This window comes from Xenopus tropicalis, chromosome 8, assembly GCF_000004195.4.
Source record: "Xenopus tropicalis strain Nigerian chromosome 8, UCB_Xtro_10.0, whole genome shotgun sequence".
Taxonomy (NCBI): Eukaryota; Metazoa; Chordata; class Amphibia; order Anura; family Pipidae; genus Xenopus; species Xenopus tropicalis.
Genome location: NC_030684.2, coordinates 101,256,471 through 101,272,682, shown reverse-complemented (window position 1 = coordinate 101,272,682; position 16,212 = coordinate 101,256,471). Strand labels below are relative to the sequence as shown.

Below are 16,212 nucleotides of genomic sequence, written 5' to 3'. Positions count from 1 at the left end.
ATATGATTCAATTAAGAGAATAAAATAACATTTGTTTTTTTTGCAGGAATAAATCAGTTGGTTTAGAAAATGGATTGAAAACTAAAACCTGCAAGTCTACTGGTACCTATGCATCACAAGAGGTAGTGAATGTATGTATGTATGAATGTATGTATGTATTAGGGAACAAGGGGCCTTCTAACCTGTCTAAGTTCACATGGTTTACCCTTTCCTCCATTTTGATTATTTTAAAGCCCCTATTTCTTCTGCCGCTGTGTCATTAGAAAGAGTATCTGTCAATTTTTTGCACAGTCGTACATTAAACCTCATAATAACCTTTGGGTTTTTTTTGTTTGTTTGTTTTTTACTAGATTGTGGAGACAGATAGTGGTTGGATTCCTTATGAAGAAAGCAATACAAATTTAAGTTTTGTGTTGCACAGGTATATTTATATTACTGATCTTACAATTGTACTGATAATATTCTAAATCTGACCATACACATATAGCTAGGGTTGTTTTATACAAGCTTTTGTACAATTTATGGAATGAGTGTGTCCAGGTTGAGATCAGTTTTGTCAATTGTTAGTTAGTTATAGTGGTGATGTTTCTGAGTTGTGTCTTTAAATGAACATCTAGTCAAATTTTTTTTAAAGGGTTTTATTTATTAACAAAACCACAACAACAACAAAAAAGACAATAGATAGCCAGTGCTGTGACAGTGAATTATGTGAAGCAATCCCACTTTGTACCTAGAGAGCAGTGCATACATCAAGACATTGAAAAGTCATACATTATCATGCGTGCTATAGGAATGTTATTAATATCATTGCTAACAAACTACACATATTATAACTATTGTTGCCCGTAGACTGGCACCTGGTTCAGTACCGTGGCAAGGATTACCACTGACTCTATTCTGCATAGAATGCCCTCTTGATCCCTCATAATTTTAATATGGCATGCATCTCAGACATTCTTCTCTGTACAGCATTTGCAGCTTGTACATACAGTATTTTTTTCAAGCTGTGGTTGAAGCTTTTGCCTCAGTGTCAGTGTTGTAGGATATCTCAAAGTGAGGTCTGGTTCATCACAGCCCAGTTTACACAATTACACAGTTGATATGTGTGCTGCAGTGAATATTTTTTTTATCAGTATAACAATAATTAAGCAAAGCTTTAACAAAACACTTAACCGATCTGTTGGCTTTTTGTCAGATTAAATTGAAGAAATAATGCAAGGTACTTGGATAATGTGTGAACATTTATTTGTATTGCTTTTTTAGGTACGATCAAGAGGAGTCTAACCTAGAGCAGTTCCTGCATTGCTGCAGGCAGACTTTTACTACTGATAATGTAATGAATAGTCAAGATGTGTCCTCTCTTCAAACCAGACTTCATGAACTTCAGGTACAGCTGAGAATTAAGATATAACCAGTTATATGTACTTTGTATTAGTGAAGCTATGAAATGTACTTCCATAAAACCATAAGACAGATTCCAATGCAATGTTCTGGAGAACAATTTAAGGCAGCCCTCTAGGCAGCCCTAGGAGTCTCACAACAATAGAGCTTAGGGGCGGATTCTTGGCCTGCATTTTTACGTAGGCATCAGCCTAAAAATGAATATGGCTAAAAATGTTGTATTTTATATTCTCAACTTATTGTAACAGTCTTAAGGTTTAGCATCACCATAAGAAGTAATGATCCAGGCCTTCCAGTTTGTCACAGGAGCTCCCCATCTTGGATCTTTGTTAGGAGTGTCAGTGACACTTGCATTCCGAGTGTGCTCTGGGCAACTGTTAAGAAGCTGAGCTTAGGGGACGTCAGCAAACTATCATGTAATGAGAATCTGAATTAACAACTTACTGATTAGTCTACTGGACCATAAGTCTTGAAAAAGACATCAGGTAGGAATAACAGTGATTGATAATGGTGATCATTAAAATAACAGTGCTGACTAATTCTAGGGTATGAACAGGAAGCTTTATCTAATATAATCTGTTGGACACACCACATAGATACTTTAGCTACTGTTGTTAGCTTAAAATATATAAACCGCTTATTTGGCCTAGAACTGATGGCAAAAAAATAAAGGCATAATTTTTTAATATTTTCTGTATTTGACAGACTTGTGTTGAATTGAATGATTTTTAGGAAAAAGATTCAGTACAATCACTCTGATTGTCTAACATTTGTATGGAAGTTGGTCTTAGGCCCTTGCTAGCAGTGAATGTTTTGAAAACTCTCCTCTTCAACTCTATTACAGCTGTTACAGTCGCAAGCTAACACATACTGGAGATGCTTTGAAACATTGTCATGTGATGCAGAAAAATTGCTGGATATTCCTAATAACATTACACTATGTGAAAAAAGAGCTGAACTTCAGTCTAACATGGAAATCATGAAAGAGGAAATGCAGAGCAGGTATGAATGATGCCAAAACAGCAAATTCTTACTTTTATTTTTGGAACAGTTATTTGAAGGTTTTTATTAGAAGTGTAGCACTCTTCTTCCAGTTGAAATATTTTCTTAGTCTTGTTCAGCAAAATTTTGCATTGCTCACATTAACTTGGTCTGAAATATTTTTCTTGGATTTTGATAATTGAAAATTCACCTAGCCCTCTATGATAATAGTGACAATGTTATTCATCTAGCATCAGGCTGAGAGCTGTCACAGCTGGTCTGAGGACAGGGCTTAATACAAAAAGTCATTTGAATGCAACATTCTTGGCACCCCCTGGTCAAATTAAGGATCTTGTTAATTTTGTAAGTGAAAATAGGAAATGACTACTGCAGGAATCAGTGCATTAAAAAGCAAAATATTTTCAAATGTTAATGCACAATTACATTTTATTTTACAAACATAAGGACAAAGTCATTTAAGACAAAAAGGTTCAACTTGATGTGTCTTTTGTTTAACATTTTAAACTATTACACTATATTACTATGTTATTGTGTAATGTTGGATACTGCAGCACATGTGCTATAAAACACAATGGTGATTTATAATGCTTGTTCATAATTATTTTTTCTGTCTCTTTAAACAGGATCCAGTTATTATCTGTCACATTACATGTTCTGCTACCAGTGCAACAAGAGGTTGACTTGCTCTGTCAATCAAACAAGTCAGATCAGGAGCTGGAGAAGTTCACCGTATCAAATATAGATTCTACTTGCCAAGAATTAAAGGTGATTAAAATTCACCATAAACTTGGAATTTCATTGTTTGCTACATAAAAGCAAAGTATCTATCTGGAGTCAAACTTTTTTACCCAAATCAACCCAACTCTCTCTGAAGGTGTTAAAGAAAACGAATGTGACCCCAAATGATATTGGCCCATCAGTCGATAACATAAAATACTATTTTTCTTAATCAATTTCAACTTGTTTTTAGCTCATGTTTATTTTTGTGGTTCAGTTTATCTTTTTAATACTTTTTTCAGCATTGGGCATAAATAATGTACATTTACTGTTAAATTCCATTGTGCAAAATACTTTAGGAGCGGTTCCTTAGTATGGTAGGATTTGTATTTGTTTCCGATTTCTAGTTTCATAATTCTTATTGGCTATATTTATTTAGGTACCTGTGTGTTATAGGCTTTGTTATTTATAAATGAAAGTTATCCTTTGTCTTTCCAATAGGATGCTAGGAATACTGTTGAAGATCGCCTCCAACAAATTGACATTTTGGAGTCTGCATCACAGAGTGGGAAAAAACTCAACCATGTAGCTATGGAAGCAGTTGAGTCTATTAAGGCAGAACTAGAATCAACTTGTGAAACCATGAGGGAAAAAGAGATCATTCTTAAAGCCTTGGAAAGGTTCTTGTCTTCCCTTGAGGCAACCAGAGTTTCCATAGTTGCACAGGCCAATGTTTGGGGAATGGACAAAGCAACATTAGAAGAAAAACAGAAAAACCTTACAGTATTGGAAAATAAAATCTTCCACTTGAATCAAGAGGCTCTACAACTTGATGACCATCTCCAAGGGGTAGAGATCTCTCTAGAAGATCCAGAACATGGTGGAGAAACCTCCTGTCAGAAGCTAATTGCTGGTTTCCCAGACAAAGTTGAAAGTGCAAAACAAGCTGTTCTTCAAGAACTCAATAACCTGCATCAGAAAGTTGAGGCAGGGGCTATATTTCCATCTGAAGTTGCTTTGCCAGTTCAAAAAGAAGTTACTTTGGCACGTGAATCCAGTCAGCTATCTCAGGAGCAAACCCTGCAGCAGATCACTCTATTAAATATGGATTCAGTATTACAAGAAATAAAGGTACAAAATCTAATTGTGGTATGTAACTGAAAACTGAATTTTAACTAAATAATCACATTAGTACCTTTGATTTTGACTCAAAGATGTATTTTATTTAGTTGTTTTTTAGTTGACAGCTTTTACTTTTAAATTCCCTCCACTGTAGTTTATAGTGAGGTTGTAAGCAAAATGTAGAGTACAGTACCAATAAGAAAATATATCTTAAAAAGCCTTTAGAAGTATCACATGGCTTAATATCTCCGACATTGCAACATTTTAGTGCCAGTGCTCGGCCCTTTGTCAAGCTTCTAGTTCATAAATGGTCAGTTATACGATCCCACATAGTGCCACCTGGTGGCATAATGAAAAATAGCTGTAGTACAGAATAAAGTTTTACAGATAAAATGCACAATATTCATTGTTCATGAGGCACATACATATAATTATATGTCTGTAAAACCAAACATCTGTAAAACAAAAATAATAATCCAATTAAAAACAACTGAATTTTGAGTGCAAATCATATTCCCAGTTAAGGCCATGGGGTCCTACAGTTTGAAGACGATGTATCCACATTGTGAGGTTGGGAACCTGGTACTCAAGCAGTGCGTTCTACTACTCGGGGGTGGATGATTACTACATTTTACAACATGCAACAATAATGCAATTGATTAGCCTAATACTTTATTAGTATATGCCATTAAACATATTTCTCGATAATGCCAGACAATGTCCAAACAGAGTATTCTAACATCTTGGCCTATCAGTAATATAGATAGTCCTTGACTTGAAAACTTGGTAGAAGAGGCTGATGCACTGCCTAAATCTAACTTCTGGGAGCTACTTCTCTTTACTTCCTTTATTCACAAACATAACTGCTTAGCATAAACCATCTTCAGAAATTTTATGGGATAAAATAATTAATTGCTCTCTTTTCTATTCTTTACTAGAACTACTGCATGAGCACTAATCTTGCTTGCAGACACACTCCTTTTTCCACATAATGCCTGGTTACCTTTTTTGGGTTACAGACCTTTTTTCACAGTTCTAGGTGTTTTTCGAGAGGGAACTAATGCCTAAAAAATAACATGATTAGAAATGCTATTTGTTTGTTCTAAAGTCACTGTAGAAGACTTTTGGGTTCAGTGGCCCCTTAACTGAAGTGATCCATGCCTTCAAATTTGTCCATAGCTGATCCAAATTCTAAACTGCCACAACACATGCTCATGCTAAGGGGTCATCAGAAATCATCAAAAAATAACTAAAAAGCAAGTTATGTAATGTGAATCTGCATTATTATATCCATAATGCATGATACATCTAAAATTGTGATATCTTTGGGCTTGTATGGAAGCACAAATCTTAAGGTTTGCCTTTTCTTGCCTAATTCTTGTGAAGCTTTAGTTCTCCTTCAAAAATATATATGATAGATATAATTTCTACATTCCTCGCAGGATGTTCAAAGCTCCGTTGAAGATGAAATTCGGAAATGTGAGGATTTGCAAACATCTGCAGAGTTATGTGAAAGCCTGAGCCCTGTAGATTTTCAAGAATTTCACTCTACTCTCTATGACTTCAAAGCAAACTTAAAGGAAACAAACAAAGATGTAAAAGAACGAGAGGCTGTATTGAAAGTCTTGAAAAAGTTCCTTTTTTCACTGAAGACTGCTAAGTTAAACATTGAAGAGCAGTCTGTAGTGCTGGAAAGGGACAGACCAGCCTTAGAAGATAAGCAGACTAATCTAACAATCTTGGAGAAGGAAGTATTTCGATTGGAGCAAGAAGCTCAGCTGCTGGATGGTTCTCTAGAAATGGCAGGTGTCTATTTAGAGGATCCAGTAAGTGGAGGAAAAACATCCTGCCAGGACCTGATAGGTGGCTTCTCAGAGAGAGTTGGAAGTGCAAAGGAAAATATTCTGCAGGAGCTCAGAAACCTGCAGTGGAGAGAAGACTTAGAGAAGCTTGCTGTTAGACAAAAGGAGCTCTGCAAATGTGTCCAAGACATTTATGACAAGGTTGATCAAATTGGCTTAAGTGATCCAACAATACATTCTGTACAGCAAAGGTATCTGTTACAGTTATTTTATAATTGTGTGTATGTTTGTATTTTTTTATCTCTACTTGTGTACATTTAGAGGAGATTAGTCACCACCTTTAGGGCTCTGGTACACGGGGAGATTAGTCGCCCGCGGCAAAACTCCCTGCTCGCGGGCGACTAATCTCCCCGAGTTGCCTTCCCTCTGCCATCCCACCGGCGAACATGTAAGTCGCCGGCGGGATGGCAGACGCGGCGGGGCGATTTCGGGAAATCGCCGAAAAAGCCTCGCGAGTCTTTTTCGGCGATTTGCGCGAAATCGCGCCGCCGCGTCTGCCATCCCGCCGGCGACTTACATGTTCGCCGGTGGGATGGCAGAGGGAAGGCAACTCGGGGAGATTAGTCGCCCGCGAGCAGGGAGTTTTGCCGCGGGCGACTAATCTCCCCGTGTACCAGAGCCCTTAGAGGAGATTGATTGCTGGGCAACTAATCTCCTCATGTGTCACTCGCCTAAGGTAGGGTGCAGCAGTGAAAGCTTAAGTTGATGCACATTGTTCTTTTTAATTGCAGAGTAGTTGAGTCCTCTGCAATTTGTTGCTAGGTACCAGTGCTATGTTTTAAACTTAAGGCCACTGGCTCACCAGACTGTCTCTTTGCTTGAGTAGAAATGCTAATGGAAAAAGAGCCAATCAAAATGATTCTGTTCAGTGCTGTAAGTGTATCAACAGGCACAGTTTCAGCCTGTGCGCACACAGAGTGGATTTCAATGCAGAACTGAAATAGTATGCATTTTGTGCCAAAATCCACTCTATGAGTGCACAAAGACCAACACCATTCTTGTGCAGCATTAACCGCAAGGAGCAGAGTGAATTGACTTGGATCAGCTTTTTCTATGCCTGCGTTACTAATCAAGCAAAGAAACAGCCTTTTGTGCCATTAGCTTAAATGTTAAAGTAATCAAGTTACTTCCTTTAATCCGTCTATTTCACTTTATTAATTAGTGAAAGATCAGTATTAATCCTTTTATCAACATCTGATTAATGCATTTTATGTCTATATCTGATTATAGATTGAAACATTTGGATGAGCTGGAAAAGGAATTGGATTCACATGTTAATGAGAAAATGGATATTTCTAAAGGCCTAACTGACCTTCTGCAAATTGCACAAGGAAAAGATTTCATAGGAGATGAAGACACAGAGACTTTGTGGGAGGATGCAAGGCAGCATATTATTTACTGGTAAGTCATTGCATATAGCATGATTACAATTAAGGTGGCTATACAAGTACCGATATTATCGATATTCAGTACATGTATGGCGGGAGACGAGCCGTCCAGTATCACAAAGGCCTTGGATATCGATCGTCTGGTTGATCAGGCACCTTTGAAGGTACCCAAGCACCGGCAAACGTTTAGTGTTGAATCATCAGATAGGGGTAGAATTATTTTTATTTCTACCAGCTCTGAACATTAGTGGAGTGTATGAATGACTATGATCTTTCGCAGGAAGTAATGTGTATGGCCACCATTAGACTCTCTGAGCAATGTAACCTGATAAGTAGAGTGCACAGATAATCCCCCTGTATAATGGACTGCTGCACAATAAAGGGGGAAGGGAAAAGTCTGTTTAAGGTAATTAAATTATCTACTTTGCAAGGACCAAACATGGAGTAGCTTTAGACTGATGTCCCACGGAGTGGTTCAGTCGCCAGCGCTAGATCTCTGGTATCGCGGAGTCGACGGTGAAAAGCCCTTCACATTAGTTTTGGTTTTCCAAAGTCACACAAACTTGACTGCAGGAGAAAAAAATCACATGACTTGCAATGAAATGGCCTTTTCACCGGTCACTCCTATAGTTGATGATGGAAAGGCATTTCGGAGTGTTTAGTTGCTTGTGATAGCAGAGCTCTATCACTGGTGACTGACCGCTCCTTGATACATCAGCCTTAGGGCTCTGGCACACGGGGAGATTAGTCGCCCGCGACAAATCTCCCTGTTCGCGGGCGACAAATCTCCCCGAATTGCCATCCCACCGGCGAAATGTAAATCGCCGGTGGGATGGCGACTAATCTCCCCGTGTGCCAGAGCCCTTAAGGTGACCATACACAAGCAGATTTCGTCGCATGAAACAACAATTAAATAATCTACTTACCACATTGATTAGAAGCAAACAATCTTATAATTTATAATCGTTCCAACCACATCATCCAAACAGTCAACTGGACAAGTTTAAACATTTTTGTAGTGAAACTATCAAATCTGTCAGTGGATGGGACAAACAAATCATCATCATGAAACAAACGTTCACTGCGCATGCCTTAATTTTTTAGAGCTGGTTTTAAATTTGAAAGTAAATAAAGGAACTGATAGCCACGAGTTAATGTATGTTTGATCTTGCAGCCAACTCGATAATGATACAACAGAAGTCTCCTTACGTATCTTTAACCATTGATGGATGAATCATTTGTTAAAACAATCGGCTAGGGTAGTGACAGAATCTGCCAATTGTATCTTATATAGCATGTTAGAGGGCTGGATTCATTTAAAGAGATGATATCATATAATGAAGTCTATGGAGCCTCTAAGTAGACTGGGGACAATAAAAATACTTCGTAGGGCCACATCCGGCTTGCAGTACTCAAGTTGGACAGCCCTGATCTAGACTGAATAAATCATTTGGTCCAGGGCCAGTGATGGCATCATAATAGGGTCCGTACACCCACTGGGAGAAGACCACATCAGTGCCCTTTTTTTTCTGATGTGGTTTTTTCCTGACACGATTTTTAAACCTGTTCCATAGATATGTGGGCCCCATACACACTCCAATAAGCTGCTAACCTGACCTGGAGAAATCAACTAGACAGCTAAAATTAGGCTGTGTCATGGTAGCATTTCCTACCAGTCATTAAAAAGTGTCTAAAACCTATGTAATGACATTAGGTTTTAGAGCTTGTGTGTTAATCCGAGTTTTGTGTGCCTGAGTTCATTTCAAGACAGAAAAGACAGAAACAGGTGTTTTTTAGTCTGAATGAGTAGGTCAGCAAGGTCTACCGCTTCATTGGGTGCACTTGTGACCCAGGTGGGAGTAAAGGATAGTGCTTTTCTGAGCAGTGGTAAAGGTCCTGTACCTGCGAGGTTCTACCTGTCAATTCTAGTATATATACCCAGTCTGGATTATCCTTTACATCAGTATGCTGAGGCATACAGTTAGATACATCAAGACATCCCTCAGCATAAAGAAATGTATTTACTTTTTTTCAGCAAAGAGCAATGTGAGAAGGTGATGGAACTTCTGCGCAAATTTCAGAAATGCAAAGCAACATTGTCATCTTTAATTCAGAAAGGGGAAATCACAGTATCACAGCAGTCATCCTACATGGGAAAAGAAAATGTTCACAAAAAGCTGACTGAAGTAAGGATTGTAAATTTATTTTTGTATATAAATATACTGTGTATATATATATATATGTAATAAAGGGGGTGAACCTTTATTAATGTAAATAATTTCTATGAACTAATATTCATAACAAATATTAATAAAAAATGCAGGATCAATGATCTGGTGAACTGTTAATGAGAAATAACGTACACACACGCACACACAAGTAATAATAGAATTAGAATAGATTTACTTATTTTGTATGATTATAGTTACAAGCATAGCATTGGAGTGGTATTTAGGTTGTGTGGTCACAAAAATGGGCTTGGTCAAAAAAATTTGCAGCGCTGCTTGCGCTATTTCTTTTTGTACCTCTTTCCATTTTCTAAATGTTGGGGAGGTATGGTCTCACAAGCCAAGTTAAAACAATCAGCACAGTTAGCAATGTTGTTTACCCATACCTCCCAACATTTGAAAAATGATAAGAGTGACAAAAAGATTTGGCGTGCGCAGTGCTGCACCCTTTTGTGACCACGCCCAAATTACCACACCCTGTTTTTTTTTTTTTAAATACTCCTTTTATACAGTTAAAATGGTGGGATCAGATGCAAAATGTAATATACCCTCATACTGTACTACCTAAGGGAAACAATATAGCAACTCCTACGTATAAAATACAAATATAGAGAGAAGGCAGTCAGTTATAAGTGAGTTATAACTATGTACCAGTTTTGTTCCCCCATACACAGTGCCCCCAAAGGCCCAATAAACAGTACCCCCCATACACAGTGCCCCACATAGAAAGTGCCCCCAATTGCCCCCATAGACAGTACCCCCCATAGAAAGTGCCCCCAAAGACAGTACCCCCCATAGAAAGTTCCCCCAATTGACCCATAGACAGTAGCCCCCATACACAGTGCCCCCATAGAAAGTACCCCCCAAACACAATCCTCCCATAGGAAGAGCCCCCAATTGCCCCCATAGATAGTACCCACCCATACACAGTGCCCCCATAGACAGTACCCCCCATACACAGTGTAACCATAGACAGTACCCCCCATACACAGTGCCCCCATACATAGTACCCCCCATACACAGTGCCCTCCATACACAGTGCCCCCATAGATGCTCCTCCTTCTTCAGCGGCTCCTGCTCCTTATGCGGCAGCGACAGGCCCTTTTATAAGGTTGCGCACCGTGCGTACATGTGATGTCAATACGCACAGGATGCAACCTTATAAAAGGGCCTGTCGCCACCGCATAAGGAGCATGAGCCGCACAAGGAACAGGAGCGCCTGGCTCCAGCCAGCGCATCCCGCTGTCCCGGATAGTTCAATGAATGTCCCGCAGTTTCGTAATCTATTACGGAAATGCGGGACATTCATGCAACTATCCGTGACAGCCGGATGCGCTATTAAAACCGGGACAGTCCCACGGAAAGCGGGACAGTTGGTGGGTATGGTTTACCGCAATCCAGGCATTTACCCAGAATTCCAGGCTAACTGCAAATGCTAGCATTTTCTTAAGAATTTTTGCGACTATACTTTGAATCTCTTGCCCATAAGACATTTTACTTTTTCTCACAGGTGTACAAAAATAGTGAGTGTGGGGGCAATGTGCAAAGAGACCCATGTAACTAGTCAATAGCAGGTCTAACTTACAGGGCTGCCTTTTGCCTCTACAGACTTCAACTTAGTTTTACATCACAAAAATAGGTATAAGAAAACATTGCGTTTTTTTTATATGCATGAATTTGAGCATAGTTTTTGGCATGTGGTTTCTTTTTTTTTTGTTTTTTTGTTAAATGAGGTCCTGTGTATGTAAGAGGTAAATGGCAGTTTCTGTTTTCTGACAGCAGAGGTCGCCATTTTCTTAACAGTAAAAAAGGTGTTTTTGTGACCATTAATTTCACTTTTGGCCATGTCACCTTTTTTTGTGTTTTATGTGCTAAAGTTTTCTTACTGTGCTTCCCACTGCAGCCGTTACGAATGGCTTCTCTTTGATGGGGTGCCATAGCCTGTTTGGATTGTTTGTCTCGTGCCATAACCTTTTAATCTCAATATATTTAAACACAGACAGTGCAGGAAGGCTGGCATCCTATATGTTTACATACATAATTTTACATAAGTCAAGGGGTGTTCTATCTATGGACCTCCAGCTTCTGGCTGTTGGAGTTGTTTTGGAAGTTGAAGTCTATTAATTGCTTGACTGAGAATCCCTGATATATACAAAAAATGTTTAGTATCTGATGCAGTGTTGTTGTGCTGTGTGTTTTGGAACTGATGCAGCCTGGATTGTGCACTTCCCAGAACATGCATTTTAATGGCCTCTGCTACTAATCGCCTGAATCGCATGAAGCCCCATAGTTAATCCAACTGTCTATGTACACTTCCCTGTGCTAGTTGAATGGGCCCTCTGAGAGAAGAACAAGCTTCTTGGTCTAGTTTATTTGTATTTAAATGAAAGATGTTTTTAGGTTGGGTAATTTTGTGTTCATTGGTTTATGTTATTGCATTTTATATTTGTGGGGTTTTTTTTGTTTTTTTTTTGGCAGGTCGATGCCGTGAAGCAGGAATTTAATGAGCATTCAGAAAATATTGATGAGCTAAGCAGCATCTGTAAAAAACTGCAGTTCCACCTTAGTAGAATGAAAAGTTGTGGAAACCCACCATTTCAGGATGAAGCCCACATGATTGTGGACAAATGGTTGGATGTAGGTGGCTTAATCTAATGTGCTAAATAACATGATATACTTTCCATTCTTGAGAAACAGCAGCATTGCTTCCACTGAGGTTCTTTTACTGAGGAACAATGGATTTTGGAAGGAACACATTTTTTAAAGGAGAACTGAACCATGAAAACAAATATGGGTAGAAATGCCATAATATAAAGCCTAAAGTTTCAGCACCTTTTAAATCAATAATAATCAAATTATGCACAGGATTTTGCTGGAAGTGTCTGTGACACTCTCATGCTCAGTGGGCAGCTGTTGAGAAGCTAATCTTATTCATTAAGCAGAAAATGAGGTTTGCCTGATGATACAGGGCTGATTATTACATTTTGAAGCAAATTGAACTGGTTTCAAAACATCAAAATGAATTACTAGGCAGCCTTATATTGTGGCATTTATATTCTATATATACTGTATATTGTAAGTCAGTCCCTAAGCTCAGTAACTGACAGCAGTACAATTGTAGATTGACAGTAGAATTGACTGTCAATCTGCAGAAAAGAAGATTGAGGAACTACTAGGGGCATTGAATTCACAGATCTGTTGTCACCTTGGCCTGGTATAAAACCCCAAAACATAATGTGCAACATTTCTAGCTTATCTTGTTAAGCTTTAGTTCTTCTTTAACCTGTGTGAGCATTGTATTCTATGTTAATGGAGTATTTATTGCAGCTAACCCTGAAGACCTGTGGTTGTCATACTTCTGCAGATCAGAACCCCCCTTAGATGCCAGACCCTTGGTCAGGGCTCCCCTTTGCACATAACAGGGTTAAAGATGCACTAATATATTAATCATTCAGTCATAGTTTCAAGAATATCTAGGACAGCAAATACATTTTCTTCTCAAATCTCTCCCTAATTGACATCTAGCCTTCATTGTATCTTAAATACCTTAATTAGTATTCAGGTGGTAGCCCCAAAGTTTTGAACCACTGCCTTTGGTAATGCCAAGCCATGAGTGTGTGAGTTCAAGAGAAAGTCTTCCTCTGCTCAAAGTAGTACTTGCCATATGCACTAAATTAACCTGTTTATCCCCTTGTGACTTATTCACAGGCAAATGAAAAATTGGACAGCTATAGTGATAATCTGAAAAGTGCTTCCTGTCTATGGAATAAAATCCTTCAGTTATCAGAGGACATTGATCAGTGGGCTGAGTGCAAGATCAAATATTGTAAAGGTTCTGTGCTAACAGAGCATGATGTTTTATCATTAAAAGTAAGTACACAAGGCACTAATATAACACGTCTGTGCTACACGTCTGTGCACTGCATTTTTATAAAACCTGTTTGACATTTTACCATTTCAGGCGTGGATAATTTTCAGCACTTGTCGGATATATAGAAAAGTATCTGCTCTGTTAGCAGAAGTCTAAGGGCAGTGGCAGATGGGGAGATTAATCGCCCGTGGGACAAGAATGTAAATCGCCGGTGGGATGGCATACGTGTCGCTACGATTTGCCCAAGTCGCCCAAAGTTGCATCGAGAGGAAACTTTCAAGTGACTTCGGCTAATCGTAGTGATGCGTATTCCATCCCACCAGCAATTTACATTCTTGCCGGTGGGATGGCATTGCGGGGAGATTAGTTGCCCACAGCAACAAAGATTTGTTGCGGGGTGACTAATCTCCCCGTCTGCCACTGCCCTGAGGGGGCAGATTAAGGGCAGGGGTACACAGGGAGATTAGTTGCGCCACGACAAATCTCCATTGTCGCGGGCGACTAATCTCCCCACCGGCTAGAATGTAAATTGCCTGTGGGATGGCATACGCATCGCTGCGATGTCCCGCAGTCGCCCAAAGTTGTCTTCAGAGGAAAGTAAATGATCAGCATTGTCTATTTTAGTAGCCATGACAAGTATCTGCTACTAGTAGCTCCATGTATTTTCGTCCTTAGCAAAATTTGAGTTAAGAGCTCAGTACATGTAAACTCACCATGTTCTATTCATTCCTATGGGATGTTTAAAAGCATATTTATTAGGGTTGAAAGTTTGAGTTCACCAGTTGCTAAATACACTTATTAAAATCCCTTAGGAATGAATAGGAAGTGGGTGAGTTTTTATGTATTAAAAAACTGATGTGATAAATCTGCCCTAAGTGTGGTGTACCTGTGTGCACTGGTTATTCACTGAATTTCTTCTTATATACTGCCATGGGATTTCTAACATCACTACATCCACATGGATGTTCAAATTTATCTGGTCCAATATCTAGACTACAGGCAGTTTCACTGTATGACCACAAATGTATTCCTGCTATGTTCTTCAAGGGCCTGATGCGTGTCTCTAATAAAATAAGCAGCTATGGTGCAGTTACACCATCATTTGACCATTTAATATTCTTTCTTAGGGTCCCACATAAACACTTAGGGGAATATTTATTTTAGAATGTGAACCAAAATTACCGGTGATAGATCATTGTTTTCTAACTTGTAGGTGACCCTTCAAATCTAAGTGCTGATTGGTTGCTATCACCAGTGATGTTGGTTTACACACTATAATAAATATGCCCCTAACTGTTTAGCCTGGATGACATGCTTGGTGTGTGGCTAGCTTTAATGTGTGTACAGAACATAACTTATACCTAGGCTGGGGGTTTCTGAGTTGCTTTTGTTAGTTTAGGCTTTCTCTATTGAGCCTAACCTTGCAAAGGAATGTGAATCATGTGGTGCTATAGAAATATTTTGCTAAAATATATGTTCTAAATTCTGTAGTCAGTTAGTGCTGGTGCGTTGCTGTTGCAGTTTGTGGAGAGTGCAATTGAGGCAAAGAATATGGAAGTCTTCTTGTTAGCATGATCCTGAACCAGGGTTTTCAGCGATAAACAAAACATAGCCTCGACAGTAAGTATGGAAAAGGTATTTGATAGAGCATTTACATTTGCTGTGCTCCATTAATACAGGCTGAACTTCAGCTTCATGTAGAAAAAATAGAAGACGTCAGTGCAAAATCCTTTCAAATACAGAAGATTTTGGAATTATCTGATCCTCCACTAGAGTTACAGGTAAAACACATGTATGACCTAAGCTTTGTGAGGAGTCAGTATAAAAAAAGAGATAATGGTACTGTATATAGCACAGCATTATTATTTTTGATAAGGCTAACTGATCTTTTACATTATTTTCATTTACTGCGTGTATTAAATGATCATTTGTTTCTTTTTCTAGGTGATTAAAACCTCTCTTCTGAAAAAAATGGACCAAATCCACGAGTATTCAGGAAGAGAACCTGGAGGAGATAGCCATGGGTCCCAGTCAATGAAAGGCTTGAAAGCAAATGAATCAACTCAGGTGGATGCACCCCATTCAAATGGTTTATTTTGGGTATGTACCATCGCTTGCTTACCCTGGTGTATATTTGCACCTTGCCTCTTCCTCTCTCACTCTGAATGGTTGTTTTCCTTATTAATTCCTTAATTTACTAAAGGAGCTGGAGATTTTAACTTCAAATTGAACTTTAATTTAGAAACTGGATCAGACTGAATGGAGGGACTAAAGTGTTTTATTCTGGGTGTTGTTTAGAGTATTTTTAAAGATGGGGAAAAAAAGGTTTACTTCTTCTTTTGCCTGAAATTAAGCCAAACCTTTCTCCATAATTCTTAGAACTGTATCTCCTCCTGTCTCCAATGTATAGTAAGGTATCATCAGCATACATTTGGATTGGCTCTTTGAGGGGCCCAATCTTAAAACCAGTTATCCCTGGGTGAGATCGGATATGCTGGGCAAATGCCTCAATGGGCAAAACAAATAGTAATGGTGAGAGCGGGCAACCCTGCCTGGTACCCCTCACAAGTGTAAAAAGGGAAAATTGTATCATACTACCATTATTTTCCTTTCCTGGACGT

General features: G+C 38.9%; 1 protein-coding gene across 4 annotated transcripts in view; it reads left to right on the top strand.

Moving 5' to 3' along the window:
• Nucleotides 1-16,212, top strand: part of syne2 (spectrin repeat containing, nuclear envelope 2) — a 183,765-nt gene that overhangs the window by 65,455 nt on the left and 102,098 nt on the right. For 3 of the 4 annotated variants that reach the window (XM_031891296.1, XM_031891297.1, XM_031891295.1), the window contains exons 25-37: nucleotides 47-131; nucleotides 351-421; nucleotides 1,264-1,387; nucleotides 2,246-2,403; nucleotides 3,027-3,168; nucleotides 3,622-4,251; nucleotides 5,685-6,295; nucleotides 7,335-7,505; nucleotides 9,528-9,678; nucleotides 12,199-12,357; nucleotides 13,429-13,590; nucleotides 15,271-15,372; nucleotides 15,536-15,691. In XM_031891296.1, coding sequence (XP_031747156.1) covers nucleotides 47-131; nucleotides 351-421; nucleotides 1,264-1,387; nucleotides 2,246-2,403; nucleotides 3,027-3,168; nucleotides 3,622-4,251; nucleotides 5,685-6,295; nucleotides 7,335-7,505; nucleotides 9,528-9,678; nucleotides 12,199-12,357; nucleotides 13,429-13,590; nucleotides 15,271-15,372; nucleotides 15,536-15,691 — 2,722 coding nt within the window. The remainder of the gene's footprint in view (nucleotides 1-46; nucleotides 132-350; nucleotides 422-1,263; nucleotides 1,388-2,245; nucleotides 2,404-3,026; nucleotides 3,169-3,621; nucleotides 4,252-5,684; nucleotides 6,296-7,334; nucleotides 7,506-9,527; nucleotides 9,679-12,198; nucleotides 12,358-13,428; nucleotides 13,591-15,270; nucleotides 15,373-15,535; nucleotides 15,692-16,212) is intronic. The other variant, XM_002933717.4, reaches the window with a different exon arrangement.